This window comes from Dioszegia hungarica (assembly GCF_025882075.1).
Source record: "Dioszegia hungarica strain PDD-24b-2 chromosome Unknown MKK02contig_8, whole genome shotgun sequence".
Taxonomy (NCBI): Eukaryota; Fungi; Basidiomycota; class Tremellomycetes; order Tremellales; family Bulleribasidiaceae; genus Dioszegia; species Dioszegia hungarica.
Window position 1 is genome coordinate 2,960,526 of NW_026515770.1, and position 26,044 is coordinate 2,986,569.

Genomic DNA, 26,044 nt, shown 5'->3' on the forward strand with positions numbered 1-26,044 from the left:
GCCCTTTGAACCCCCGTCAGACCCCTTCCTGGGCCAGTCGGGGCGGGTCGCGCGGGGTCGGAGTCGAGTGGTACGTGTCTGAAGGCATGATCCTTTGAGTAAAGTTAGGGGTGATGGGGTGAAAGGAGGCGATCAGGGGCAAGATAAGAGATAGGTAATTCGTTGGAACCGCTCGGTTGAGCGACAATCGGACCGAAAGGGAGACTGAATATGTGGCATGTGATGCGATGATATGGCGGTGGTACATGTGATTACCGAGACCGCGGGCTCGGACGCGTGATTGTCGTAAAGTCATGAAGTGGTTCAGGCTGTTTCGTCTATTCGTCAAAGTTCCCTCCGTTCCCGACGTCCTCTACGAGATGTCAGCTCTTGTAGACCTGATACCGCAGTATCATGTAGCTCAGGACGTACCATCTTCACCACCCTCGTCGTCGTCTCCTTCTCCATTATCAAAGTAGTTGGCATCGTAGTCTTGATGATCTGATTCGTCCTCGTACTCTGCGTCTTCTTCAGCCGATGAAGCGTTCGATGACTTTTCCTGCACACATCAGCGCTCCCTTGTCATCTTTAAGGGATTAGGACTGACCGCCTCCTCTCCGTCCGGCTTGTCATCGCCGTCGCTGTCCAACGTTTTCCGCTTCTTCGGTACTACCCCGTCAGATTGGCCCTGATTGCTGATAGTATGCTGGTGCTGGACCTACCCTTTCCTTTTCCCCGCTTCTGCTCCTTCTCCGGCTCAAAGTACGCGTCCCATAATGAAGGCGGGAAGAACATCTCGTCCATCTTCATCTTGACCGGGTCGAGCTCTTCATCATTCGGCGCTGCAGCTGTCGGTCGAGCGAAAAGGTCCGAGTAGGTCTCTATCTCTGGCTGAGTCAGCCTCGATAAGCCCTGCTGGATCCCGCGCCCCGGTGACCGAAAAGCAGGAGACGGGTGGTATGCGAAGGAGAAGTAGCGAGACTGACCTATTCCGACCATCTTCCGCACTTCTGGTAATCTCCACCCGCACCAATACGTCCCCTGTTCTTGATCCACCATTATACCCTTCCGTAGTGTCTCTTCCAGCTCCGTCTCCTTCCTGATCATGCCAGACTCAAAGTCCGATGGTCGGGGGAGGAACGCGACCGACGCTGAGCTCAGCGGCTATGGAATCAGCTGAAGGCCCGCATTACAGGCTTTACAGGCAGTGCACGCCAGTCAGATTGGGAAGGCAAGCTTACAGGATACAACATCCCAGCGTGCTGAGGCGGCGCAGCCATGATCTCCCGATAAGCCTCGTGGGACATGCCGGGGACGGAGGGCATTCCGCCTCGACCGCCCCCGCCACGACCGCGGAACCCGCCTCGAGACATAGCAGCTAGCTGGCTGGTCGGACGAGCGTGAAGTGAGCCAGCTGGATAGCTGGGCGGACGTATGCGAGAAGGTGGTCTTGTGGCTGGTGGAAGTCGGTGAAGATGTGCAGAAGTAGATATCGCGAAGTCTAGTGCATCTTTGGTCTTCCAACTTTGTTATTGCTCCTTCCGCCGGAAGGCAGCCCGGACCAACATCGCCTCTGGCGAGACGAGGACTTGTAGAGCACCTTGCAGCTCCTAGCGCTAGTATCGGCAGGTTACGGTGGCGGAGGGCGGGTATCGAGTAATACAGACTCGAGGGGTAATCGGCTGTATCGAAATCCTGGGCTGGACCTGCTAAGGGGACAGGCAGGCAAAAAGCAGACAGCCTCACTTCGGTCGCGGGCAGCACGACCACCCAACCGCCCTCTCGTATCCCACGAGCAAGCCAACAACGGTCGTATCCAATGCCTGTGCATACACCCCATCTACCCTACACGCCCTCCCTATCGGCTGACAATCCCGTCGAACCGCTGCTTGTACCAAGCAATGGTGTTGTCCACCTTGACTTTGTGCTGGAACCCAATCTTTCCCTGCGCCCTCTTGCGCTTGGCGACGCGCATACCCGGGCGGCCCATCACGACGAAGAAGTCCATACCGAAAATACCGATTCCGGGGTCGTACTTGATACCGAGATCAATGTGTTCTTCGATACCGAAGCCGAAGTTACCGGTGGAAGAGAAGTTGCTGCGATGTCAGCGATACTCATGGATAGTGCAGTGGAGCTGTGTGTCCCGCTCGCCGCCGCGCATTGATCCGCCATGTCCCCTGTTCTCGGTTCTTCCACCCAAAACTTCGATCTCGTCCGAGCCATCGCATCCACCCGGGTGACATCCCCTCGTCCTTCTGCATGCCTTCTCCCTACTCTCCCTTCTGTGCGCAACCATCTTGGCGCAAATTCCAACTCACCGCTTCCTCAGCTCGTACTCCTTGACCTTCAGTGCCCGCTCCAACACCTCCTCGGCCTTGGGCCCACGGATCGTGACGTGCACGGCGATCTTCTCGTTACGCCTGATGGAGAAGGATCGGATGGTGTAGCGCGCCTTGGATGTGACGGGGGTTTGACCGGTAAGCTGCTCGAGCACCTTGGAGGCACGGGTCAACCTATCACCAGACTCTCCGACCGAGATGTCTATCGAGTCAGCTTCCCTCCAGTCGTGATGATGCTGGCGTTTATAACTCACTGATGACCAACTTCTCGATCCTCAGCTCCTTCATGGGGTTGACGGCGGCGGTTTTGTCGGCCTGGGCGGGTGAGCAAAGATTCTCCAGCAACTCCCCTCATGTTTCTCTCCAGCCTCCCTACAGTCCAGTGCTCCCGCCGCCGATCCGTCCTGACTTCCACCCCACGCTCTCAATGTGGGAACAGCGTCCAAGGTGCGCCTTCCATGATCTCCCCTTCCATATGTCTTCCTCTTCCTCCCTTCCACCTTGATCGCCCCGGAATCTCCCCTATCGCCTATCATTCGGGACTGTAGCCGCGGCATTCTCGATGTTCGGACATACCATTTTGACGACTGCAGAGTATCAGTATGGTAGCCTTGAAGCTGTATGTATAGCAGCCTACTCACAATCTGTATTGACTGATTGCAAACCGTTGACTCTCCTTGCAGCTCGAAGAGCGTGACAGCGAGGAGTACCCGCTTACGTGATCTCAGGTATCGCCGACGCTAGCGAGCGGATTCCGCGAGTGTGGCAGAAACCCAAGAATCAACCGGGTTCCGTCGGAAGTACGCCATCGGACTTGACTTTATCGCCGACGATGACGCTGACCTACATTTCGGCGTCCACCCGAGGCTCCCACCTAGAAAGCCTCGCTGAGCTCCATGCATTACACCCACAACCAGCACTGCCGTCATTGGCCCTGTGCGAAATGCGCTGCCTTGCCCGGATACCTACAGCGCCATGTTGCTAGTCTTGCCTCTAAGAGCGTAATCCTTACAACCTAAGTGGCGCGATGGTGGCTAAGGCAGCCTTGACCGCCTGTACTCACGCAGACGGAGTAGGGCTGCCCATCCTGCCGCTCCGCTACCGAGCGTACGTCCAGCGGCTACTACTCAGCAAGCAAGTCCATCGTGCGGCTACATCTCCCGTCTCACCTCCGCCAATACCACCCGAACTCCGCCCCAATCTCGCCCGGCACATGCTCTACCGGTATCGCCAATCGCACATTACCGACCGTTTCCATGACTTCAGATGCATCGTCCGCACCGATCCGAGGCCACTTCAATCACGCGGGCCTGTCATTTGTAGTAACGGCGCCAATAAGGACAAAGGCGGGTCCGAGAATTTGTATTCCTCGGCCCGGACCGCTCTCGGCATATCTGAGTGCGAAAGGAGGTATGCGGATCTACTGGGCGCTGGATCCTTCTATCTGCTTACTATCCACCGCGTTCGCGCCCGATTCCGAGGATGGTCAGCAGTGGGACGAGCGTGGGATCATGAAGGCTGCGGTATAAAGGTGTCGAGGTGGGAGAGGGGGAGCTGCTCATCACCATCAAGATACCACCCACAACTCGACCACCCAAAGCGTCACATACCAAACCCATCCGACCTCATCACTCCCTCACACTAAGCACCATGCTCTCTCGTACCTCTTCCCGCCTACTCGGCCTGCGTATGGCGACTCAAACTCAGCGGTCTCGTGGCTACGCATCGTCCTCCGAGCAGGTAAGCATCCATCCGCCAAATCCTCTCCCATTACATGCGCGCCCCACATCCTCGGCCCCTCCTTCGCTCATACCCTGACACGAGCTGACAGATCAGATCCGAGAGTTCTTCCACGCTCGACCGGTACCTGTCGAGATCTACCCCCTCCTCGCCATGACTTTCGTTATGTGCTCTTTTGCCGGCTACCATTTGACAAGGCACATAACTAAGGACCGGGAACATGTGAGGTGCTTTCCTTCTCCCTTCTTTACCTCTTCATCCCCTTCCCTGGCTCCTGAAGGGTCACGAGCTGACACCACAGCTGCGCTGGAAGCCAACAGGACACCACGCCATGGCATACTCCCGCGTCAACGAGCACGCCGGGTCCCACTTTCTCGGAGGAACACACCACTAGGGCGGGGCGCATGACTCGGCCGGAGCGTAAAGGGGTGTATGGGGCGTTACAGCTTATAATTGATCGATGTCTCGGGAGGCGGAAGATGATATAGGGGTCAGCTCATACGAGGGAGACGTGTAGTGTGGCAGAGATGGGTATGCGGCCTGACTTCTTCTCCCCTGACCTACTCACGACACCGGCATCAGCCTCTTCGTCAGTGCTTCACGTCCACTAGAGGTCGACATCTAAACCAGGCTGCATACACTATAATTATAAGCTGATCCTACTGTCTGACCTTGGAAACACGCCTCTTCTACAATGAGCCCATGATACCCGCCTTGCCCGCGATGGTCCTCTTCTTCTCCACCGCCGACCGGTTCCCCCTCTTAGCCTGGAACTGTAGCGCAAAGCCTTCGGTAGCTGACGGACCGACACGCTCGCACGACGACTTGCCCACCGCCCAACCCTCCGCGCAGTCGAACTTGCAAAGCCCCAACTCGCACCGCACACTCGCCACCTTCCCATCCACCGCCGTACAGTCCTCCCCTTTCCCTCCGACCTCCTTGGGACACCCGCCGCAGGAGAAGACATCGGTCGAGGTGTCGACGCACTCAAACACGGTGTGACGGCTCTTGGAACGACGGGGGATGGGGCAGGGGGTCATACCCTTGGGGCAGATGATGCCGGCGTTGCGTCGCTTGTGGAAGTCAGGATCACTGGTAGGGATGGCCGTGCAGGTCTTCCGCGGGTCGTCGGGCCTGGTACGGGTGGGGCATCGGTCGCACGGGCCAGACTTGAGGGAGTCGGACGCCGATCGGGGCCCGCAGGGCATAATGCACTGTTTGGATCCGATAAAGAATCCGCCTTGAGTGGTGTCGCCAGCTTTCGAGCAGCTAGCAGCACCGGCAGCGGATCCAAAGACGACGCCCAAGTCGACGCACTTCTTGCATTGCTTTTCGTCGGTTGCGCCCTCGTTAGGACCGTACGAGCCACACTACCAGGTATGAGCAAACCGCGATGAGTGACCACTGACGAAAGACTCACTGGGCATGACTCGCACTTTGCCAAACCACGGTGCTCGGCGTAGAATCCCTTGCTGCAAGCAGTGCATGACTGGCCCTTGCCGGGAGTGGCGGTGCCAGACTCGCAATTGGTACAGGTGCTGGCGCCAGTCTGTCCGCGGGTATCCTCGCCCGCTCGGCAGTCCGTACAGCTCGACGACCGCGGACGGGAGAATGTGTTCTATCGGAGTCAGAGGTGTCAAGCCTTTTGTGTGCATCGAACAGGTACTCACGACTGGGCATTCGCTGCAGGTGTCGCCATTGGAGTACTGTCCCGCCTGGCAGTCCTGACAACCCTTGTCATGCCACCCTTTACCAGGGGGGCAGCGATTGGCCGCAGATACAGCCGAGATGAAAGCGGCAGCGATGAGGAGTAGGTTAGAGAGACGCATTGCGGGCGGGTGAGTCTGATCAGAGGCGGAATGACGGGAGGATGGGGATGGATACAGGAAGAGCAGGGGGAAGCGGGTCTGTCCATATACTAGAGGCTGGATATATCTGCTGCCCCGCGGACGTCACCCTCGAACCCTTATCGTTCTCTCCCTCTACACCAAGCGTTATCTTGAAAAATGACAGAAAAGCTGCGTCGGAACCGGAGAAGCGCAAATTGGGGTACGTGCTTCTTCATTGATATTGAAAGAGTGGTGGGAGGTGGATGAGACTTACGGCTACAGCCAGGCTAGATGAGTGTGACTGTCGTCCCGCTGTGTCCACTCGTCCTATTCTGCCGACCCTACCGAACGACGTGCGACGACCCGCGCTGCTGTCATCGGGAAGCATTGAGAAGGCTGTACGTCAGCGCCGAATGGCGGGCTCGAAGAGAGTGAGCACGTCCGAGTGAGTACCCGCTTCATTATAGCGTAAGAGAAGGATAGATGTCCGTTTGTCGAGAGTCTTCATCGCGCCCATTCCTGCCCACTCCCGCGGAATATCTCAATGTGCCGTAAAGCGGGAACATGTCTGACACGAGGCGGCGTAAGCACGGTTCCAAGCCGTCTCCCTTGGAATGTCGCAGTCATGCAGGTATGGATGAGCTCATTCACAGGTGAGATTCTGCACAGATGTTCTATGCGGGAGACGAACTGCAACGGCATGAATATACATGATGTCACGGCGGAATTGTGACGTTGCTGCGACCGCTGTGCTCTCAGTGGCGCTTATGCCATGGCTTTGCCCACCTGACTATATCTCAGAGCTGTCCGCACCTGCGTCATGGTCGTGGTGACGAAGTATGTGAGAGCAGAGTTGTGCGAGCGCAAGCAAGACCGCTGCCGCGGAAGGTGAGGACCAAGTGAGCAGTGTGAACCCTTTTCAGGAAAATAGGCCGAAGATCAGCGGATCAGCGATCAATGGTTGACGGCATGCCATAAGGCGGGAAGGTGCCTGAGACCGATACTACATAGCTCCCTGGCCTGGGCAGGCAGGCGCAGGCCTGGACTTCAGCGTAAGCGACTCGCTATCAACGATAAGCATCCGCAGCATCAAGCTCCGATTGGTGCGGTGAGATCGATGCTAGCGCAGCGGATGTATATTCACTGACACAATCATGATACAGCAGTTCGTCCAGCCTTGGATGTCAGCGCAGAAGGGGGAGGCCAGCACTGCTTGATATGCCATGAGGGCCCCTGAGTGCAATCATCACACCGATATCGCCTCTGCCGCGCGTGGACCATCGAAGCTGTCAGAGACAGGCAGTCAAGCTCCAGCATCAGAGCAGCATCAAGGGCCCACTGATCCACGGTAGGCTCGGAACGACCGGGCTGAGGAGGGTTAACATCGGCTAAATTCTGAAACAAGGGAGATGAAGTCACGCCCAGGCGTCCAAAAAAAATCTTGACGCAGCCGCGGCAGTGGGACAAGGGCCCATGGCGCCGAAGCGCCGAAGGGCGGCCATAAGGTGGTGAGCTTGGATGGATGGTCGACTTCTCGGACACCGAGGTAGCTCAGACATCAGTTGTCTTGGTGGGTTATCTGACCGGATGCAGAGCTGCGCACCATATAGCCAGTCAGAGTGATCAGTCTTTGATCTGTAAAAGGGCCCGGTCCATCGGGACCTGATCTGTGCAGTGGCGGTAAGCTGGTCGTGGGGCTATACCTTTGCAGGCAAGGAGTGATGTCAAGCGAACGATAGTGACGAAAATTGCACCAGCACGCGGAGAAGGCGGTCGATGGGCTTCGGCCATAACGACCAGATAAGGCCACAGGCAGGGGTGTTCTGATCTGTTCTGATGCGTCATCCTGAGCGAGGAATTCTCCGCCCCACTTGCGCTAGCTTGCGTGGGACGTGGAGAAGGTCAAGCACGATCAGGCACAGCGACCAGCCGGCGGCTGGGCCGGTGCACATGTCCGAGAATCCGTGCCTATTCGGACACTTATTCGGGCTAGTCAGGGTGACCGAGCACGGCGACGCGGAGCGGAGTCCCATCGATGCTTCGGACGTGGGACTTTGTACTTGACTTGGTGTAGGTCGGATACAGAATTCTAAATAGGACCGAGTGACATCGGCGGTGCCTGACCGTGCCTTGCGCCCTGTTGTGTGTGCCCTCGGAGCAGCTGCTCCGCTCTCGCTTCTCTCTTGCTTTGATTTGATGCTTTGCGTCCGGGCGAGCGGGTACCAAAGGAAGGGGACGGGCGGAGTAGCTGAGACTTCTCACAAGACAGCTGGGCGACAGTATATATACCGAGGTGACAACCCTCACAGAGTGACTGACCCCCCTTCCCCTCCATCGTCTCACCGTCCGTCTGCTTCAACTTTTGGTCTGGCCAGTTCGAGGCCCTTCTCGGCATCATGTCGAGACAGCATCAACCTTATGCTTATCAACCACCTCCATCACGTTCACGTCCACGCTCGCCAGACCGGCCCTTCCATCAGCATCCACAAGACCTTCAGCCGCAGCAAGGGCAGTACTATCAGCAGTATGCAGGACCGAGCTCGGCGATACAGCGGGAGGATCATCTCCACCACGACCGGTACCAACCTCCACCACCTCCACCCATCGCCTCATCCTCCCGTACCTTTGCTTTCCGTCCCCCCGCTATCGCCTCGCTTAGCCGCACATCAGCCTATGCTGGTCCGGCTACACTACCCACTCCATCCACATCCAGGGCGTCGACATCACCTACCAAGGGATCGGTCGGCTATCGTCTGAGCGCGTCCAGTTCGGGACGCGATCACCGGGTTAGAGACGGCGATGGAGATGATGATCTCGCCTCGTCTGGCGAGGATGGCGGCGCGCAGAAGCTCGAGGTCAAGCGGGAGAAGAACAGACTCAAGCAGAGAAATTTGAGATGTACGTTTGTCCATTTCCCGTTCGGCGAGGCGATAGCTGATTTGATCAGTACGTCGCGCCAATCACGTCTCTACGCTCGAAGCGTCCATCGAGGCTCTGGAGAAGAAAAGCAAGCTCGTCGAAGCACAGCACGAGGAGGCACAGGCCAGTCTGAAGCAGTATGTGGCTCGGCTGGAGGCAGTGCTGCGGCAGAATGGGCTAGAGGCGGAATTGTGGGCGTCTCAGGCTGGTGGATCGACCATACCAGCGCACCGCGCGACTAGTCCCCGGCGTCGAGCTAGCGAAGGAGGCGCGGAAGGTGCTGGTCGGGAGAAGAAGCGGCGAAGGGGGACGGAGGGTGATAAGGACGGAGTCGACGCGTCTCTCGGCCATCAGGGCGGCGAGGGAGAATACCAGCACGTCGGCCGAGAGGACAGCACCCACACGGCAGACGACCCTCCCAATGACGCCCTCATCCCTCCCGCATCCAGTGCCGAACACAGCCGACCGACAAGCTCGACTTCTTCCTTCGCGCCAATCCATCTCGGCAAGACACACACATCCCACTTCAGCACCGCTCCCTCCCCCCGATCTATCCGTATCGAGGATCTGCTCTCCCCATCTCTGGCTTTGAACGAGTCGCCTCCGGTACCCGTGAGCGCGTATACCATTGGTACACCGTATCAGCTCGCTCCGGCGCCGAGCGAGCACTCGGATCAGGCAAGCAGTATCGTGCGCCGGCCGTCGGTACATCGCGGAGGACATGCCATGTCGGCCGAGGGCTCGTCAGAGTCGCTTGGTTCTCGGTCCAGCGTAACGGCGTGTGCCACGGCTAGCGTGAGTACCAGCGCATTGAGGCGTGAGTGGGGCAATCTGACCAAGATTACAATGAGCTGATATTCTCAGGTTCCCCAGGCTATGCCGACGCACATCCCCCGGTCCCTCTCCCTCTCCCCGCCCCGCCTCCGCTAGCAGGGCATGTCATCCCGCCCCACCTCCATCCTTCCATCCACACCGCTCGCCTTCTCTTCCGCGTGCTCCTCGCGCAACAACCAGAGGTTCCCATCTCGCACTGCATCCTCCCTCCCCTCAATCCCCAGCAGCAAACCATCATCCTCAATGCCATCTACAACCTCACCACCTCTGCCTTCCGAGACGAGATCAACGCATCCCAGGTCCGCCTCATGCCTGCCATCATCTCCAAGATCCTCCTCGAATACTCGTACTCGTCAAAAGCGGATCTCCGCGTCATCCTCATGCCCATCGCTATCCTCCGCGGCCGGATCGTTGGCTTCCTCACGGACGGCCTGCCCTTTGACATCACCGCATTCGTCACGCACGTCTTGGCGGACGCGCGGATATTTGGGGATACAGGCGATCCCGACTCGTGGGAGATGAGGTACGTCAGACCGTCAACATCGTGTATGTGGATGACCAGCTGACTTGACAGCGATACCTTCTGGGACGTGTGGGGTGGATGGTTTAAGGCTGGCAGGCACTTTTGTGGGAGCTTGTCGGGGTGGAGGAGGCGGCATGGGCATACTGGGTCCAATATCGTGGAGATACTGCTGGGCTTGGAGGGGGAGCACAGCAGGATGACCGAATTGATTGGACGACCGCCGGAATGGGTGAGGCCGGTGTTTGAGCCGCCCGCGAAGGAGATGGTAGAGAGTGTGGAGCTTATTAGTGAGAATGGCGATGCGGAAGCGCATGATACGTTGTAGATCTGTAGTTTGTACAAATCTAGGATGTAGTTCAAAGCCTACATGTCCCTTCGTGCTGATCTGTTCAAGTGGGTATGGCGCTCCATACGATCGATCTCTCGCTACACAATTCGCAACTGAAAGTGCTAGTCCGATGATATAGGGATACACGTGATGTCAACCTAGTACGCCTTGACACCGGCGAGCTTGAGGAGCGTGTCCGTCTCCGTAGGCTCCTTGGTCGGGCGGGTTCGGTCTGGCATTCGTCAGCCTCTTGTCAGGGACCGGATAATGGTGAGCAGACTTACTAGCAGGGTCTGGCTTGCCGTCTCGCGTAGGTCCACCCTGATACAGCTCCCTTACATCGTTGAGGGCGGGCCACTATCGGGGAGTCAGCTCGACCAATACTCCGAAGAAGTCGTACTCACGTGAGTAGCGACCTGGCGGTTGTGGAACACCTCGGCTTTCCGCTTCAATTGCTCCTCGGTTGCCTGGCTGCGCGGCTGGTAGCATACATATCCGGCAACTCGGATGCGATCGCCAGTAGGGAGACGGTTCCAGTGCATGAGACGAGAGTCCCACATGATAATGGAGCCAGCAGGAGCTTCGACCTAGTACATCAGCATGGGCACTCTCAGTTGTCGGCTGGGAAGACACACTTTGACCTCATAGCATCCATTGGCTTTGTACCAGTCAGCCTCCTCCTTTCGGAAGTGGTATCTTGGCCATCAGCTTGAGTACTGCAGGGACGCAACAGCTGAGACGTACGAGTTGAGGGCTGTCTTGGTCCTGGACTCATCCACCCCCCCGTTGGCGTCGAAGAACTTCTGGTGCATCAAGTGACTCTTGGCCATGACGCAAAGTCCTCCGTCCTCGGGCCCAGACTCGCTGCACGTGAAGATGCCTTGCGCGAGCTGGAAGATGGGGTGGTTCGGGTCCTGATCTTGGTGGCTTTTGATCAGCTCCGGTACAGCTACGCCTGGATGGGAAACTCACGGCCAGGGGTTGATCCAGTCAACGTCTTTGCGACCGTGCTCGCCGTATGGGAAGGTCACGTTGACGGCGTCGAACGAGACGATGAGCTCCTCGGTGCCCCATAGTTCGGCAAAAGCCTTGATGACGCCGGGCTCGCTGAAAATCAGCCGACAATCTGCACAAAGTGATAGGATACGCACCATCGGATTCGCCAGATCCAGTCCTCATGGGCACAAGCTGCGAGTCAGCTCGGTATCTATGGGTGGGGGAGAACCATTCTGCCAAGACTGGCCCCCACTCTGTCAAGCCGGGTATATCCGACACCCGCGTGAAAGCCCGCATGTTTCCTCCTCCTTGCCCCCGACCTCGCCGATAAGGACGACGATATCCTCCTTCTCCCTAAGATACGCGAGAGTAGAAATACTCACCATAGCGGTTATACAGTCCACCCTTTCCATGCGCGGGCAGATGATCCTGGGTCCAAGTCGACTTGTCGTCCCTCTTGAAGCCCAAGTCGAACGCCTCGAGCCAAGTCAGGGCGTCGTCGATGTACTGGTCGCACTTCTCCTTGGGAACCAGATTGGGAATAACGCAGAATCCCTTCTCCTTCAGATCCTTCATGAAGGGGGCGCTGGAGAGGTTGTTGGGAAGAGCGAGGATGTCCTCCTCGGAGTACTGCTTTGGCGGGGGCCGGGTGAAGCCGACAGCGGGTTCAGACATGATATTGATGTAGTGTGGGTGGGTAGATGTGGGACAGGGAGTTCGGGATGGATGCGAGGCGAGGGCGCGGGCTGCACGCGGCGGCGCCTTATATGATCGGCTCACACGCTATTGACCTCCACCCAACCTCCACCTTGGCAGCCGAGGCTCGGCCCGGCTATTAACCCGAGATTCACCCATCTCCCCCGAATGCCCCGCATAGACCGTCCGCACCGATTAAGCGAAGTCGCGACTTTGTTCCACCCAGTCTCGAATTTACCTGCGGACCACTGGGGAGTCCACCATGTCACAGCCCACTGCAATAAGCATGCTACGAGCACCGGGAGGCTGAAGCGCACAACGCTGATCGATCTGCCGTTTTAAGGAATGTGGAGCTGAGCTTGTTACGTACAATACGCACGGGCCTGAGACGTGTCAGCTCTCGATGCAGCGTTCTCTGGCGTTCTCCTTTGTCGAACTTGGTCATCTATACATCTACCTCATCACTGCTTCAGCCAGACTCAAGGCTCCTGAGGGTCACACCTCGAGGTATCTCCGTGATGCGTCCCCCACGAAGCTTTCGCGTCTCGGCGATCCTCCTGGGATTGGTACTGGCTTGTCTAGCGATCAACGTTGTCGCTGTAGAGGAGACTCAGACCAGCCCTGACTTGGACGCTGACGGTCAGTCATGCTATCGTGAAATTGACTGAATGAGAGCTGATCTAGCCGATAGTGTGCTCTCCACTCCTCGAAGCTCGCACCCTTCTCACTGCCCTCCAACCCTCGCCAAATGCCCATCTTATCGATAAAGTCGGATCACTAGCTACCGATACCCGATCATGGGGTCGAGGTATGGGCTGGACAGATGAGGTACGTAGAGCTACTACACGTGATCCGTAGCTGATATTCAGGGCCCACTATCTACGACTCTGCGCCTACTACCCCGCTTCATCCGCACGCTGAACAATCTCCCAGCTGCCCTCCTTCAGTCGGTCTCGCAAAGTCTGCGGGTACCAGGACTCGAACGGCGGTCATCATCACGGTCAGATAAGGGGAGTGGAGGCAAGATCAGTCGGGCACGGAGGGAGAAGGTGGAGCGGATGTGGACTCTTGTTGGAGAGGCGGAGGAGAGGGGGTGTACAGAGGCTTTGAGCATGCGGGCAAAATTGAGAATGGTGAGTGGTGCTCGCGCGACCATTCTCAGCAGGAGGAGCTTCGATGAGAACATGCTGAACAATCAGTTCCCACCAAGAGGTGTGAAGCAGGATCTGCCAGCTGCATTTGTGGCATATACCGTTAGTTCAGCTCGTCGAGCGACGGTGCCGAGCTGACGTTTTCATAGAAACTGCTCGAGTCAAAGCCGGACGCAGAAGCACAGTTCTTCGTTGGCTTTTTCCATGCCACAGGCTTGGGCGGTGTGGAGACGGATCAAGCGAAAGTGAGCTTTTCGCAGTCGCCACAGGGGAGTGGAGCATAGTTGATCCCGCCAGGCTACCCTCTACTACACCTTCGCCGCTTTGCAAGGCTTCCGACCGGCCGAGATGGCCCTTGGATATCGATACTGGGCAGGCATTGGAGTTAAGGAGGTATGTGCCTCTTCGATTGGGAAACGGAAGCCCTGTGCTGACCCCGCAGGACTGCTTTACTGCATTGGACTGGTATGAGGCCGCCGCAGAAAGATGTGCGTACCAATTGCCTGAGCTTAGGCCTAAGCTGACATTAAGCTTATGCCCATTTTCTGTCGGGACCACCTGGGGGACGTACACTCCCGCTCACTTCGACTCGCCTATCTGATCTCGCCGGGGGGATCTATGGCCCGCACGCTTCGTGGGCATCTACAGGCGCCATGGCTCAACGCAATTCCATTCGCGCCTCCTCAGCATCCGCGCGGGGCGAGACAGAGCGCGAAGTATTGGAGTATTACCAGTACCACTCTGACCGGGACAGCCTTGTCTACACAGTCCGCCTCGGTCGACTCTTCTACTTCGGTTCAGTCTACTTCCTCCCAGGGGGTATCTCCAGCGGTGGCGAAGGCGTCGGAGAGATACCGCAGGACTACCGAAAAGCGAAAGAGTACTTCCTCCGGGCGGCGAGGCAGCTTTGGCCCACGGACTTTGACAGTGAAGGCAAGGTGATGCCCAAGCGGAAGATGAGCAAGGAGCAGGAGGATTCGGTAAGGGATCCGGCCACTATAGCGGCGGGCTTTCTGGGGAGGATGTCTATGCGTGGCGAAGGCGGAAAGGAGGACTGGCGGAGGGGGAGGATGTGGCTCGAGCGAGCTGCCGAGCTGGTAAGTCATTACACTAAACGCGAGAGCTATGCTGACTATTAGGGTGACCGCGAAGCTCATAATGGTCTGGGAGTCATCCATCGGGATGGGCTATTGGTACCGGTCGACAAGCAGAAGGCGTATCATTACTTTGGCGCTGCAGCTGGACAAGACTTGGCGGAAGCTCAAGTCAACATGGCGAAACTTCATCTGGGTCTGTTGCTATCCCCTGTTCCACGGGCTCTAGCTGATATACAGAACGCGGTGAGCGGATCCAAGCTACTCAATACCTCGATGCCGCCATCCGCCATGGCTCGCCGTTCGAAGCCTTTCACCTTCTGTCCCGTCTACATGCGCGCACGGCCCGTTCTCAGGCCGCTTCAGGCTCCGGCGGTCAAGGCATGTGCGGCGTCAGCGTGGCATGGTACAAGCTCGTCGCGGAGAAGGGCGATTGGACGGAGCCATACATGCAGGAAGCGGACAGAGCGTACCTGAGGGGAGAGGAAAAGAAGGCAGTCTTGGGGTGGTGGATCGCCGCTGAGATGGGGTACGAGACGGGCCAGAATAACGTGGCGTATCACCTCTCGAAGCATGGAAGGGAAGATGGAGAGGGGATCAGGGGTCTGCAGGGTAAAGGGGGCGAAGATTGGAAGGAGAAGGAGGTCAGGCTGTGGGTTAGGAGCGCGGCGCAGGACAATGTCGATGCGATGGTCAAAGTCGGGGATTACTTCTGTGAGTTGACTCTGCTCAGCTATAAAGTGCTCCTGCTGATGAGATAGACCAGGGCATCGGTGTCAGTCCGGAGGCGAGATACGAAAAGGCGGCAGGGTACTACCAGACCGCTGCGGACACACAGACATCCTCCATGGCGTACTGGAACCTGGCATGGATGTACCAGAACGGAGAAGGGGTACCAAGGGATTGGCACCTTGCCAAGCGATACTACGATCTAGCAGGTGAGACCAGTAGTGAGGCTGGATTGGCTGTGGGTGTGAGCCTGATTGGGCTGTATCTGAAGAGGTGAGTCGCAGGTCTCTCACGCTGCGACAATGACTGACATCTTAGTATATGGGTCGAGTTCAAGACTCGTGGAGAAGTCCCGCGGCTCCCGTTATTCGAGGACATCGAGGACGAGCACCGTACCATCTCCGCTTGGGAACGGATCAAATCCGTCTTTGCGCCACCGGTCTGGGATGGCGATGAGGATCCCACCGGTCATAATGGCGGCGGCGAGGACGGAGCGGACGACTATGGAGGGTCAGGTTGGGCCGGCGGAGACGAGGACAATCTCAATGGAGGTGTTGGGGGACTGGACGAGGCGGAAGATCTGCTGGAGACTGTGATGATCCTTGGTCTGTTTGGGCTGCTCGGCGCTCTTGTCTGGGTGAGAGGGAGATTCCTGGCTCAGAGGGAAGCCGGAATGGACCATGCTGGGGCGATGGGCCAGCAAGCGGGGCCAGGAGCGGTTCCGGGACAGGCAGGTCAGGTGGGGCAGGATGTCGCAGCGGGATTGCAAAGAGAGGCGGATAGGAGAGAGCGGGAAGCGATAGGGCTGCCAGTGGGGTGGGAGCCGCCCTTACCTTAGCCTTGTATCGGTGTAGAGTATATCTGCTTGGGAGCTCGGTGTTATCGTGACATGGCTGCCAGACGCACCGAGATCGGATGATCGGCCAGTTTGGGTGGCAAAGTCAGTCGCGTCAACGCGTGCTGCACAGTTCGCGCTCCAGCCAACCTTACCTCCCTTTCGCTTCATCATCAACCATTATGAGCTCTTCACTCCTCCCATCTATCTCTCTGAGCTCTTCCTATAATCATACAGTCCCATCAAGTGTTGAGGCAGACGCGGACAAACGCGATCTTTCGGTTGCCCATCCCACAGTCGCGTTACAATCGTCGTTGTTGACAACACCAGTCGGGGACAGGTCGTCCACCTTCCATCGGCCCTCTACGTCGAAGCCGTATGCTCCGTCAGCCTCATCCGGACGCTCGCACCGACCGCTGAGCCTATCAAGGGCGCCCAATCTGCCCGACATAATGTACGGAACGATACATAATGCCCCTCTGGACGGACCAGGCGACATTCCTAGCGGACGACAGCTTAAACGGCTATCGCTGCTCTCGCGCCCCCTCCATCTGCCTACCTCCCCTTCATCAGCTACCCCTCGGCTCTCCCCACATAGTCTGCACGAGGGACTCGAACCCCTGGAAGGCTCGGCCGGGGAGGACGAGCCAGATACCCCTCGAGCCGGAACAACAACCCCGAGGGGCCGGGAAAGGGCCAAGGGGATACGGAGTAGCATATCTTATGCTAGCTCTCCTACGGCGTCTCTAAGGAGTCCAGGTCCAGTGGAGACAAGAGGCGCGGGAAGGACCGACCGAGAAGGAGAGGGCGGGTCGTGGCGACCTGCTGCAGGATTGGGATTAGGGGTGTTGCGCGAGGCAGAAGGCGGGCATGATGTGGCATCGGGAGCGCCGGGAGTGGAATCGGGATCGGGAGGAGTAGAGGAAAGGCGGACCGAGAAGGAATTGAAGGCGAAGGGTATCACGTTGACTGAAAAGTAAGCCCTCTCCTGCTGCCCTCAATTCCTGGCGAGAAATAAGCTGATCCCTCAGGCATGCGGACCTCTTGACGCTCATTGCGCAGAAGGAGCGTAAAGTCAACGAGCTCAGACTTGGTGAGATCATGACGACTCAAAGCAGCGTCCAGTGGCTGATGATCCAGAGCTGGCGCAGCAGGAAGCGGCCCTCAACTTCCTCAAGCAAAAATGGACAACCATAGCTACCCGCACCGCCCGACCGTTCACCACTCAATCATCGGTATCTTCCTCGTCATCAGTACCGACAGCCGGCCCTTCATCATCTCGGTCATCAGCACCCGTGCAGCAGCGCAGATCGCAGATCCGCCCCCGGCCCGTGACCCACGCGTCCGCTTCTTCCATCTCGTCAACCTCATCAAACCCAACTTTACCGCCTACATCGCCGACCTCCCCATCAGACACCTATTCTCCGCTCCATCTCTTGGCGGACGAAGAGGAGGCCGCAGCTCTGATAGGTCCTAGCGCTCAGGCGGTGCTAAATAACCTGCTGGCGACGGCATACGGTCCGGAGGGCGTTGTGACGCCATCAGCAGTGGAGGGCGGGAGGAAGTTTTGGGGTCAGCTGGTCAAGACCGTCAGCGCCGCGGCAGCAGGGACTGTACCTGGGTCGGATCTGGGGCCGGACGTAAACCACGAAGCCGACGCCAGTAAGACGCTCGACATGTGAGGATATTCTGGTTGTGCTTGGGCTTGGACTGGCTACTCCGGCGGACATGGCTGATTCCAGTAGTTCTGCTCTCAAGAACATCGTCTCGTTGCCTACATGGTCGTCGCTCATCCCCACTCCTTCATCCTCGACTCATACTCGCCCGATCCGCCAACCTGCAAACCATCAGCGTCTACCTCGACAGCGAGAACAAAGTGCCACATCAACAGCTTCCGCAAACACCCAGAGCCCTGAGCTTCAGACACCTCACATCGACCAGGATAGTGCCGGAGGCGCACAAACCTCTCTACGGGTTGGCGGTTGGGCCCAGGGATCAGGAGAGAGGTCAGGAATAGGCTCAATGGCGTCGTCCTTCCAGGATCTCATGGACTTTCAGGATGAGCCGGAAGGTATGGAGGGAACGATAGCGCCCGATACGGTCAGACCCGGGACGGTCGGCGGCGCAGTGAACGGGGACAAGCCGGATTGCACTACTGGAGGAAACGAGAGCGAAGAGGATGAGTGGGGATGGTAGATCGTCTATGTTTGCATATGCTAGCTCAGCTTTGTGCTGGCAGGCGGACAAGCTCATCCGGGTACGCCTCCGCCCATGCCTTGATCCCGCCCGTCAGGATCATAGCTTGCGACTTGGTATCGTTCCGGCGATCCAGCTCTTCCTGATACCAATTCGCACATCTTGGTCCACGTCCGTTACTGGACGAGCAGTGGAAGATGACCATTTCGTATCTGGGCATCAGCACGGGCAGGAAAAGCTTGTAATCCTGAACTGACCGGCTGAGTATGGGATATAAGGCTGGCAAAGTAGCCTGGAATGTCTGAGCTGGGAGATTGATCGCCCCAGGTATCAGGTATGGTGCATTTTCCTGCGAAACATCAGTGGCGTTCCCATTGGGACAAGATGGGAGAGAGCCCACCTCAATATCGGTGCGCCGCACATCCACGATGAGAAAGCTCGGCTCTTCTCCTTGAGCGCGCCCATGTAACATAGCATGAGCGGCTTTGACGCTAAGGTCCAGCGCCCGTTTGACGGGTGTTGAAGAAGCTGCAAGGGAGACCGACATGGCTTTCTACGGAGAGGGGGAGAAGTCTACAGAGAAAGGGAGAAGACAAGCTCAGAGGATCGTCCTCCAGTCGTTGTTCACCACGACAGCGAATTTGAATATCAAATTCAAATTCAGATGTGCAGGGAAGCTGCAGTGCCCGGCGCCCATATCACCTATTTAGCTGCAGTATCAATTGGCCTACTTGGTCCCACTGTGGCCAAGCTAGCCAAGAATATTGGCGGTCATAGTCCTGCACAGAGACATATTAGTAGAAACGGTGATAGCATCCATTTTACACGCTGGACGTCCCTGATATCTACCGCCCGCCACGCTGACCTCGCGTCTAATGGAGTATCCCAACATCATGGCAGCGATCGTAGATCCAAGACATGCCGCGTACGTGCATGTCTGTAACGAAGAGGTTCGGACAGCAGTAGGCTACCGCGTCAGTTCACGTGCGTGTAAGAGTTCGTGATACAGAAGGGGTAGCACTCACCGGCAAGCCTAAAATAGCGGAGGAACAGAAGCCCAATCTTCGGATTCACCCACTTCTACCGGAGGAGCTTTGTTCATCTTCCTGTACGCCTCCCTATCCCCTCTCGCCTGTATTTCGTACAGTTTCCACCAGTGTACCAAATCCTTTTTGGTCAAGTGCCCCTTGGCCCTCAACCCCGCCTCTGTTGCGCCCTCCAGCTTTAACTTGTGGCCAATCATGTCGATGTACATCCACACGCCCTCAAAGTGGCGGATATCGAGAGATTGCTTGTCCTTCCTGGCAACGATGATTCCGCCGACGCGGGATTGCCACTCCGCCGGAGCCTTGCCGGTGCTGGGCTCGATGTTGAGCGTAGTGGCAATGTCATTCTCCAGCAAGGATTTGGGGGTGGATACGGTTGGAAGGGAGTATGTCTTGTAGACGACGAGGGGGAATTCGATCGCGGTGGAGACCGGCACCGGGCGCTCGAAGAATATGTCGTGGCTGAGTGGAATGGTGATGAGAGTGTAGGTCCCCGGGTTGGTCCGCTTTTCCCCTGCGCAGGGTAATGAAACAGCATAGACATGACCCGACTTTGGTGGAGGAGGGAAGGTGTTTTTGTGTGCTTGATTACGCGGTGATGAAGGAGGAGAGGGACCGGAGGGGTCGTAGTAGGAGGAGGGGTGTGGCGCGCCTTCGTTGCCTAGCGCGTTGAGCGGCACTCGACAGATCGTGCCATTCTCCATCTGTACTTCTGCCCATCCTGCTACCTGGTCGAATGCAACGATAGTACCGGACATGGCGGATGAGAGATTGTTGGTGTTGGACTTGGTCAATTCAGCAGCAGCGAACAGTTGACTATAATTTCAAACTGAGGAATGCGGGGGGGTGTTACGTCATACTCTGCCGTGTGGCACTCGTGTGGCACTGTAGAGTAAGTCGATGTCTCCTCCAGGTTATTCAGGTTGCCGGGCCTGCAACTGACCTCATGCCTGTCAGACCTGGAGTCAGTCAAGCCAGGGATTTGGGCGTTCACTGCTGCATAGGATCTACAAGGCAGGGAAGTAGCGCGTGAGGCGAGCGAAACTAATTCATTGATCTTCTTTTCTCCCCGATCTATCATACTCAGATCAACGGCTGATCCTCGTAGTATACGATGCACCTGACCTCAATACTCTGACGCGGCTCATATTGGACGTCTCTTGGCACCTCGAGCGAGAACCTGCATGGTTCAGCGAGTCCGATTGAGAACGGACTGGGTGGGCACTATGCACTCACCCCGTGTGAGCTGCAATCATCTTTGGCAGCTTGTTGTCGTAGCACTGGAGTCAGCGTGGACCTGACATTCAAAATACCTTGATCAACAGCGCTTCATCCGGCTGCATCTTGGTGAGATAGTACCACTGATGTTCAGGGTTATGGTGGATCAGGTAGGTGGATCCGAGTCTGGACTGTCAGCTGATGAAACTGCAAGAATGCGATGAGCAAGGCCTACCGATCCGGGTACCTGAGCTCGGACTCGACGAAGTCGCTATCCGCCATGCTCTGCCGATGGCAGAGACCGAGAGGAGCGTCAAGGACGGGACCACGAAGGGGGCGCCAGACATTGATGATCTGAGTGCGGGTCCCGAGCAGGCGATCAGCGTCAGCTGGATCGTGTCTGTAGATCCGGTCTCGGCCAGAAGTAGGCGTCTGGTCCACGTGCACTGGAAGGTCAGTTTCTGAGTGAGTGCGGATATAGGACTAAATTAACCTCGGTATACTGGTTGACGCTGAAGATCAGCCCTTGGCACTCTAAAGGTAGCAGATGTGGACCACCTACATTGCCAGGCTGGTCCGGGATGTGCTCGGTCTCCTTCACCCTTCGCCGGACGGTATGGTCGAAGCTAAGCAAGATCAGAATGTTCCTCAGCTGGGACTCACATCGTGACACGAGTGGCTCCCAATCTGTCCTTCAGAAGTCTGATACATCAGCATCACCCTGTCTCGAGACCGATGGCACTGACCTGATGATATCGGCGTAGTACTCGTCACGGATAGCCCCGTCGTCTTCCCAGTTCTGGAAGACAGTCGGGACTTCATTCAGAGCATCCCAGCCCGAGACGTCCAACCCGATGTTGGACTCCTTGTCGCGGATGTCGTTGAGCTGGAAACGTCAGCACTGTGCTCTAGAATCAGATCGGATCTCGACCCGCTGTCAATTACGACCGACCCTGACTGAATGCCCTACTAGGACCTCGTTATGTTCAGGAGTGTCTTCAGGAGGGCTGTAAGTATACTGAGGATTAGAAGAGGTATGGAGAGTACAGATGATGGGGCTCACGCGATAGGGAGTTCCCGGAGGTTTGAGCTCGTTCAAGGGGGCAAGATAGTTGAATGTCGCGGTAGGTGTCAAATCAGACATCGCGTTTGGTGCTGTCGTCTGCAGTGATTGACTGCGTACAGGTCGATTGTCGATTTTGATGTAGTCGGGCGGAGCATGGTCTTCCCTGAAGTATACTAGATGATACGTGGGCGTGATGGCCAAAGGAGGGTGCTTGTGTCGGCGGAGTTGAATTTGATTGTGAATTTGAATATCAGATCGCTATATCCTGCAGCAAAGGTCGAGTACATTCCCTTTGTTACCATCATCATCATATGCTCCTCTCGCGCTTATATATCACATCGGCAAGCTTGATAGGCGTTCGAGCAAGCCGCCAAATCCTCAATCGACACCTCTCACTCCTAGCCGCACAAGCAGCCTGTCCCTTTCATCCACATTTCGCTTCTTTCAGCTCGGCAGCCTCGACCTCCCGCGACCACCCAGAATCTAGCGAGATGAGCATCAGCCCATACGAACCCTTCCTATTGTCGCCTATACCCGGAGCTGAACGTGACTCCACTGGCGAACTAGCTGTAGGGGAGGACTGGACGGCAGAGCTGGAGCTGGAGACTGCCCAAGCGTTCGCCGCGGCCCGTTCTAAGGAAGGGGGCCGATTGCGAGTCTTGGTGCTTTATGGGAGTCTGCGGGAGCGGTATGTCACAAATAAGGATAGATACTCTGGCTGCTGAGCTGAACATACAGGTCATACGCCAAGCTCATGGCTTATGAAGCATCGAGAATCCTTCATCGGCTAGGCTGCGAAGTGAGGGTGTATGACCCGCTCGGCCTGCCTGTCAAGGATGAGGTGTCGGTCAATCATGCCAAGGTGCAGGAGCTGCGGAGTCTCAGCGACTGGAGTGATGCACACTTCTGGTCGTCGCCGGAGCAGCACGGAACGATCACAGCAGTCATGAAGAATCAGAGTGAGTCGCTGCGCAAGCTGCTCAGTGGCAGGCCGGGCTGATAGGCCAGTCGATTGGATACCGCTCGCGATCGGGTCGGTGCGTCCTACGCAGGGCAAGTGTCTCGCCTTTACGCAGGTCAGTCTTTGAGTCTCGCGACCTAGCACCTGAGCTGATATGGTAGGTGAACGGAGGTAGCCAATCTTTCAATACCGTGAACACCCTCCGATTATTAGGCAGATGGATGAGGATGTTTGTGATCCCCAATCAAGTGCGTCTGAGTCAAGCCTCTTTATCGACTCCAGCTCATGCTCGGTTTAGTCTTCGCTGCCAATGGCCTGGAAAGCCTTCACTCCGGCCGGAAGACTTATGCCTTCCTCTAATCGAGATCGCCTGGTCGATGTATGCGAAGAACTCGTCAAAGTCGCCTACCTCCTCCGACCACACGAAGAGCTGCTCAGTGACAGGTATAGCGAGAGGGCAGAGAAGGCGGCCAAGGGAAGACTGCTCACTCAGGCAGAAAAGGAAGCAGAGAAGGCAAACTCACTTTAGACAAACCGATTTAGAATGTTCATAGATTCCCTTAGATCATAGACATGTTTAGGATAGCTTCACAACCATATCATCCTCACCACAAGCATGTCTACTATCTGCTCACTTCAGCCTCTCTATGATCTCACTAAATTCCTCCTCAATTTCCAGCGGATCCTTGTAAAACCGCAAAACCATCTGCTTCGGCCTTTCCTTCTCCGCCTTGTCCATCCTCGCTTGCCATGTCACCGCTCTCTGCAGTATCTTCTGCTGGGATGATGAGAGTGACCGCATGTCCTCGTCGGTCAGAAGTGACGCTGTCGATGTTGTACGGAGGAACGGTGCTGGCCGGCGCGCTGGAGGCATCTCGCCGGGCATGTGGAGGGAGGGAGCGTCCGCAACCGTGCTGGTCGAGGTAGCGGTCGACGCCGATGTTGGTGCGGATACGTCAGCCGGCTCGTCGACCAGCGGTATCGACGCCACCGAGCTTGACGCCGACGAGCTCAACCCCTCCAGTCCGCCCTTCTCCACTTCCCGATATACCTCGGCCGCCCTGTCACTCGTCACATCCCGAATTGCCACCGCCGCCACTCTCTCCGGGAACAGCTTGGCAAACTCCATATAGAGCTCGAGGTCCTGCTCGGCGGAATCGCCAAACATGACGAAAGAGGCGGTGGGAAAGGCACGGAAGAGTTCCTGGAGGGATGATCGCTTGCGTTCAGCAGGAGAGTCGTAGAGGGAAGAGAAAATGGATCGACCGCCGTAGTATTTGAGCTAAACTTTCAGCTGAGGACCACGGTCTTTGGAAGAGAAGGAGACGTACCTTGATCGAGTGCCGAGGTGGGAACGAGTTGACAGTGAGGAATCGGCGGATACTTGGAAACAGCTGAGATGGGGAATTTGACTGGAGAGTTAGGGTAGTCCTATTCCCGTTGACAGTGTTCAAGGACAGCGCAAACCCACGACAAAATGGAATCCCGCCACCCCTCTATCCTCAAGACGGCGATACATGGCGTCCATGTCCGGTACGCAGATCTCATCTAGTGGGCGACAGAACACGTTGCTGCGGTGTTAGCTCCCGGCCTAGGTAAAGCGCCAAGTGACAACTTACCGGAACACCTCTCGAGGACCGGCGAGAATATCGCTATGCTTTACGGTATCATCCTGATCAATCAGCTCATCTCCCGCCTAAGGATCAAAAAGGTTCACTGACCAGGTCTGATATGATGTGCACTCCACCTGCGCTGCCCACGCGTATTGTTGTATACTCGATAACGATCGGCTCTCCCGGTGTGTTCAGCGAGATCTTCTCCATTCCTGCCGTGGCAGCAGCAGAGGGATCCCCAGCTGTAGATCGCGGAGCTGATGTATCAACAGCATCAACACCATATGACGATACCGCTCGCTTGATCCGCTGTCGGTAAGACAAGTCACTCTCTGCTACAGGGAGGACTTCGTAGTCCAGCCGTGAGCGAAGAATGAGCTTCCAGCCGATGAGGGGGATGGCCGCATGCGGTCCATCGCCTGTCCCAGCTTGTGTGCTGCTGTAGACAGCCTCGACGGTGGAGGGAGTGGTACAGAGCTTCTCCCACGGTACGACGACGACCTCCGAAAAATGCCCATTGTTATCGGTGAAGAATTCGAAAGAGTGAAGCGGATCTTGATCAGGCGCGCGCTTGTCCATGAGCTCATCGTCATCCTTCTCGGGATCGGCGGGTTGAGTGGGGGACTTGGGGAACTCCGCGTCGGGAGGTAGGGCGTAAATGTCGAATAAGACCCGCCGACTGGGAAGGACGCTGGACCAGAATGGGGCAAGCCGGGCGTTGAGGTTGGTGTGAGCGGTCCGGATGGACGCCTTGTCCGCGAAAGCGGTATCGGTGGATGAGACGGAGGATTGGCGGGAGGGACTGCGGATAGACGAGGGGCGGGAGGGGGAGGGGGCGCTCCCTGATGGACCTGGCGGAGGTGCGGCGGTCCCCGACGAGCTGGCCCGAATGCTGTTTTCGATGGCAACGCTGGGCGCAACCGACGGCGTCCTTTTCTTACGAGGGGTGTAGGGTAGATTATGGGGTTGATGCCGCTCCCTGTCCGCCTTGCCTCCCTCGCCATCATCCTCTGCTGCCTGCTCGAGGAACGCCATACCGACAGCAGCGGGTAGCGGACCCATTGGCTGATCTTCGGGATTGAGACCGGGTAGATTCGGAAGTGCCGCAAAGCCTGATCGAGTCAGCTACCTAGCAGAACCCAATGGGAGCAGACCGTCTTGTGAACTCACGTCTGACCACTGATACAATGACTCGCTGAGCTCTCGAAACCGTAGTAGGCGACCGAGCTTCCGAGCAGAATCCAGATACCGATACGTGCAAATCAAAAGGCGCTAGGATCTTCAGCAGCTGCGCGACTCATCCGCCCGGGCTAGGCTCAACAGAGACTGACCTGGCGATCCATCTTTGCTCGTCTCTCCCTCGCGATACTTGACCACCGCCCAACCCGGCATCACAAACAGCTCCTCGCTCTCGCTCATTTCGGCCGGTGTCCTCGATCCATCATTCTCACGACTGACGTGCGTGGAGGTCACGCCCAGGCTGTCCGCCCATGCGCCAATTCTACGTCTCATCCCTCGTCCTTTAGATAGCCATCTACCGAGGAATGAGGAGCTGGCAGGGTGGCCGGTGTGGAAGGATCGAGTGGAGCCGTATGATATACAAGGGCTCTGAAGGAGTTGGCGGATATGCGTGGGGGATTTAGGTGTACTTGAGGTATAGAGGCCGGCGAGCTTCGCGTGCTGTGTGAGAGGACGGGGTTGACCGAATTGCCTCGTCAGGGCAGTGCCTGCGCCCGAAGAAAAGGTATTCGCGCCGTATGAATGACTCGCTCTGGCTATCGCGGTGCGCGCTGCGATCATGTCCCAGCCTCGAGATTAGGACGATAGCGTGCTTCACAAGGAGACAAGTAAAGGCGTAAGACCTAGCCGCCGGAATAGGTGCATGGGGAGCTATGACGTAACCGACATGTGGTCCAGCTCTGCAGCAGAGTCTGCCGCGGCGGGCTGCC

General features: G+C 57.0%; 13 protein-coding genes across 13 annotated transcripts; 5 read left to right on the plus strand and 8 right to left on the minus strand.

The window, feature by feature from the left end:
• Positions 1-317: 317 nt before the first annotated feature.
• MKK02DRAFT_44850 (DNA-directed RNA polymerase III, subunit Rpc31) lies at positions 318-1,352 on the minus strand (the record flags this gene model as incomplete). Its single annotated transcript, XM_053093113.1, has 6 exons — positions 318-352; positions 412-538; positions 587-648; positions 702-866; positions 966-1,143; positions 1,221-1,352. The coding sequence occupies 6 exons, from the start codon at positions 1,350-1,352 to the stop codon at positions 318-320; spliced, it is 699 nt and encodes a 232-aa protein (XP_052945923.1).
• Positions 1,353-1,837: 485 nt separating this feature from the next.
• MKK02DRAFT_24537 (60s ribosomal protein l11) lies at positions 1,838-2,639 on the minus strand (the record flags this gene model as incomplete). Its single annotated transcript, XM_053086905.1, has 3 exons — positions 1,838-2,078; positions 2,301-2,523; positions 2,576-2,639. Coding segments are annotated over 3 exons (528 nt in total), but the record flags the coding sequence as incomplete, so codon positions are not given.
• A 1,332-nt stretch (positions 2,640-3,971) lies between these two features.
• MKK02DRAFT_44852 (uncharacterized protein) lies at positions 3,972-4,455 on the plus strand (the record flags this gene model as incomplete). Its single annotated transcript, XM_053093114.1, has 3 exons — positions 3,972-4,061; positions 4,158-4,283; positions 4,363-4,455. 3 exons carry the CDS (start codon positions 3,972-3,974, stop codon positions 4,453-4,455), a joined length of 309 nt encoding a protein of 102 aa, XP_052945925.1.
• A 295-nt stretch (positions 4,456-4,750) lies between these two features.
• On the minus strand, positions 4,751-5,890 carry MKK02DRAFT_44853 (uncharacterized protein; the record flags this gene model as incomplete). The annotated part of the gene is made up of 3 exons (XM_053093115.1): positions 4,751-5,431; positions 5,482-5,679; positions 5,732-5,890. 3 exons carry the CDS (start codon positions 5,888-5,890, stop codon positions 4,751-4,753), a joined length of 1,038 nt encoding a protein of 345 aa, XP_052945926.1.
• A 2,396-nt stretch (positions 5,891-8,286) lies between these two features.
• Positions 8,287-10,491, plus strand: MKK02DRAFT_44854 (uncharacterized protein; the record flags this gene model as incomplete). Its single annotated transcript, XM_053093116.1, has 4 exons — positions 8,287-8,788; positions 8,838-9,626; positions 9,674-10,166; positions 10,218-10,491. The coding sequence occupies 4 exons, from the start codon at positions 8,287-8,289 to the stop codon at positions 10,489-10,491; spliced, it is 2,058 nt and encodes a 685-aa protein (XP_052945927.1).
• A 161-nt stretch (positions 10,492-10,652) lies between these two features.
• On the minus strand, positions 10,653-12,165 carry MKK02DRAFT_33413 (uncharacterized protein; the record flags this gene model as incomplete). The annotated part of the gene is made up of 8 exons (XM_053088712.1): positions 10,653-10,726; positions 10,779-10,851; positions 10,899-11,081; positions 11,130-11,190; positions 11,239-11,421; positions 11,467-11,601; positions 11,646-11,682; positions 11,874-12,165. The coding sequence occupies 8 exons, from the start codon at positions 12,163-12,165 to the stop codon at positions 10,653-10,655; spliced, it is 1,038 nt and encodes a 345-aa protein (XP_052945928.1).
• Positions 12,166-12,704: 539 nt separating this feature from the next.
• Positions 12,705-15,998, plus strand: MKK02DRAFT_44856 (uncharacterized protein; the record flags this gene model as incomplete). Its single annotated transcript, XM_053093117.1, has 12 exons — positions 12,705-12,825; positions 12,878-13,014; positions 13,056-13,319; positions 13,386-13,439; positions 13,487-13,582; positions 13,635-13,730; positions 13,780-13,825; positions 13,869-14,434; positions 14,477-14,627; positions 14,672-15,145; positions 15,193-15,433; positions 15,479-15,998. 12 exons carry the CDS (start codon positions 12,705-12,707, stop codon positions 15,996-15,998), a joined length of 2,766 nt encoding a protein of 921 aa, XP_052945929.1.
• Positions 15,999-16,447: 449 nt separating this feature from the next.
• Positions 16,448-18,191, plus strand: MKK02DRAFT_44857 (uncharacterized protein; the record flags this gene model as incomplete). Its single annotated transcript, XM_053093118.1, has 4 exons — positions 16,448-16,971; positions 17,027-17,088; positions 17,136-17,673; positions 17,741-18,191. The coding sequence occupies 4 exons, from the start codon at positions 16,448-16,450 to the stop codon at positions 18,189-18,191; spliced, it is 1,575 nt and encodes a 524-aa protein (XP_052945930.1).
• Positions 18,192-18,216: 25 nt separating this feature from the next.
• On the minus strand, positions 18,217-18,738 carry MKK02DRAFT_25244 (Rhodanese-like domain-containing protein; the record flags this gene model as incomplete). The annotated part of the gene is made up of 3 exons (XM_053087008.1): positions 18,217-18,403; positions 18,449-18,540; positions 18,592-18,738. The coding sequence occupies 3 exons, from the start codon at positions 18,736-18,738 to the stop codon at positions 18,217-18,219; spliced, it is 426 nt and encodes a 141-aa protein (XP_052945931.1).
• A 504-nt stretch (positions 18,739-19,242) lies between these two features.
• MKK02DRAFT_5619 (uncharacterized protein) lies at positions 19,243-19,779 on the minus strand (the record flags this gene model as incomplete). Its single annotated transcript, XM_053093675.1, has 1 exon — positions 19,243-19,779. A coding segment is annotated over one exon (537 nt), but the record flags the coding sequence as incomplete, so codon positions are not given.
• Positions 19,780-20,320: 541 nt separating this feature from the next.
• On the minus strand, positions 20,321-21,599 carry MKK02DRAFT_44860 (uncharacterized protein; the record flags this gene model as incomplete). Its single annotated transcript, XM_053093119.1, has 9 exons — positions 20,321-20,417; positions 20,474-20,517; positions 20,551-20,641; positions 20,691-20,901; positions 20,949-20,967; positions 21,018-21,081; positions 21,119-21,157; positions 21,202-21,341; positions 21,519-21,599. 9 exons carry the CDS (start codon positions 21,597-21,599, stop codon positions 20,321-20,323), a joined length of 786 nt encoding a protein of 261 aa, XP_052945933.1.
• A 413-nt stretch (positions 21,600-22,012) lies between these two features.
• Positions 22,013-23,011, plus strand: MKK02DRAFT_25900 (arsenate resistance ArsH; the record flags this gene model as incomplete). The annotated part of the gene is made up of 5 exons (XM_053087109.1): positions 22,013-22,209; positions 22,260-22,480; positions 22,530-22,597; positions 22,644-22,730; positions 22,781-23,011. The coding sequence occupies 5 exons, from the start codon at positions 22,013-22,015 to the stop codon at positions 23,009-23,011; spliced, it is 804 nt and encodes a 267-aa protein (XP_052945934.1).
• Positions 23,012-23,113: 102 nt separating this feature from the next.
• On the minus strand, positions 23,114-25,514 carry MKK02DRAFT_44862 (uncharacterized protein; the record flags this gene model as incomplete). Its single annotated transcript, XM_053093120.1, has 7 exons — positions 23,114-23,764; positions 23,814-23,894; positions 23,954-24,053; positions 24,102-24,154; positions 24,204-25,207; positions 25,266-25,367; positions 25,427-25,514. 7 exons carry the CDS (start codon positions 25,512-25,514, stop codon positions 23,114-23,116), a joined length of 2,079 nt encoding a protein of 692 aa, XP_052945935.1.
• Between the last annotated feature and the right edge of the window lie 530 nt (positions 25,515-26,044).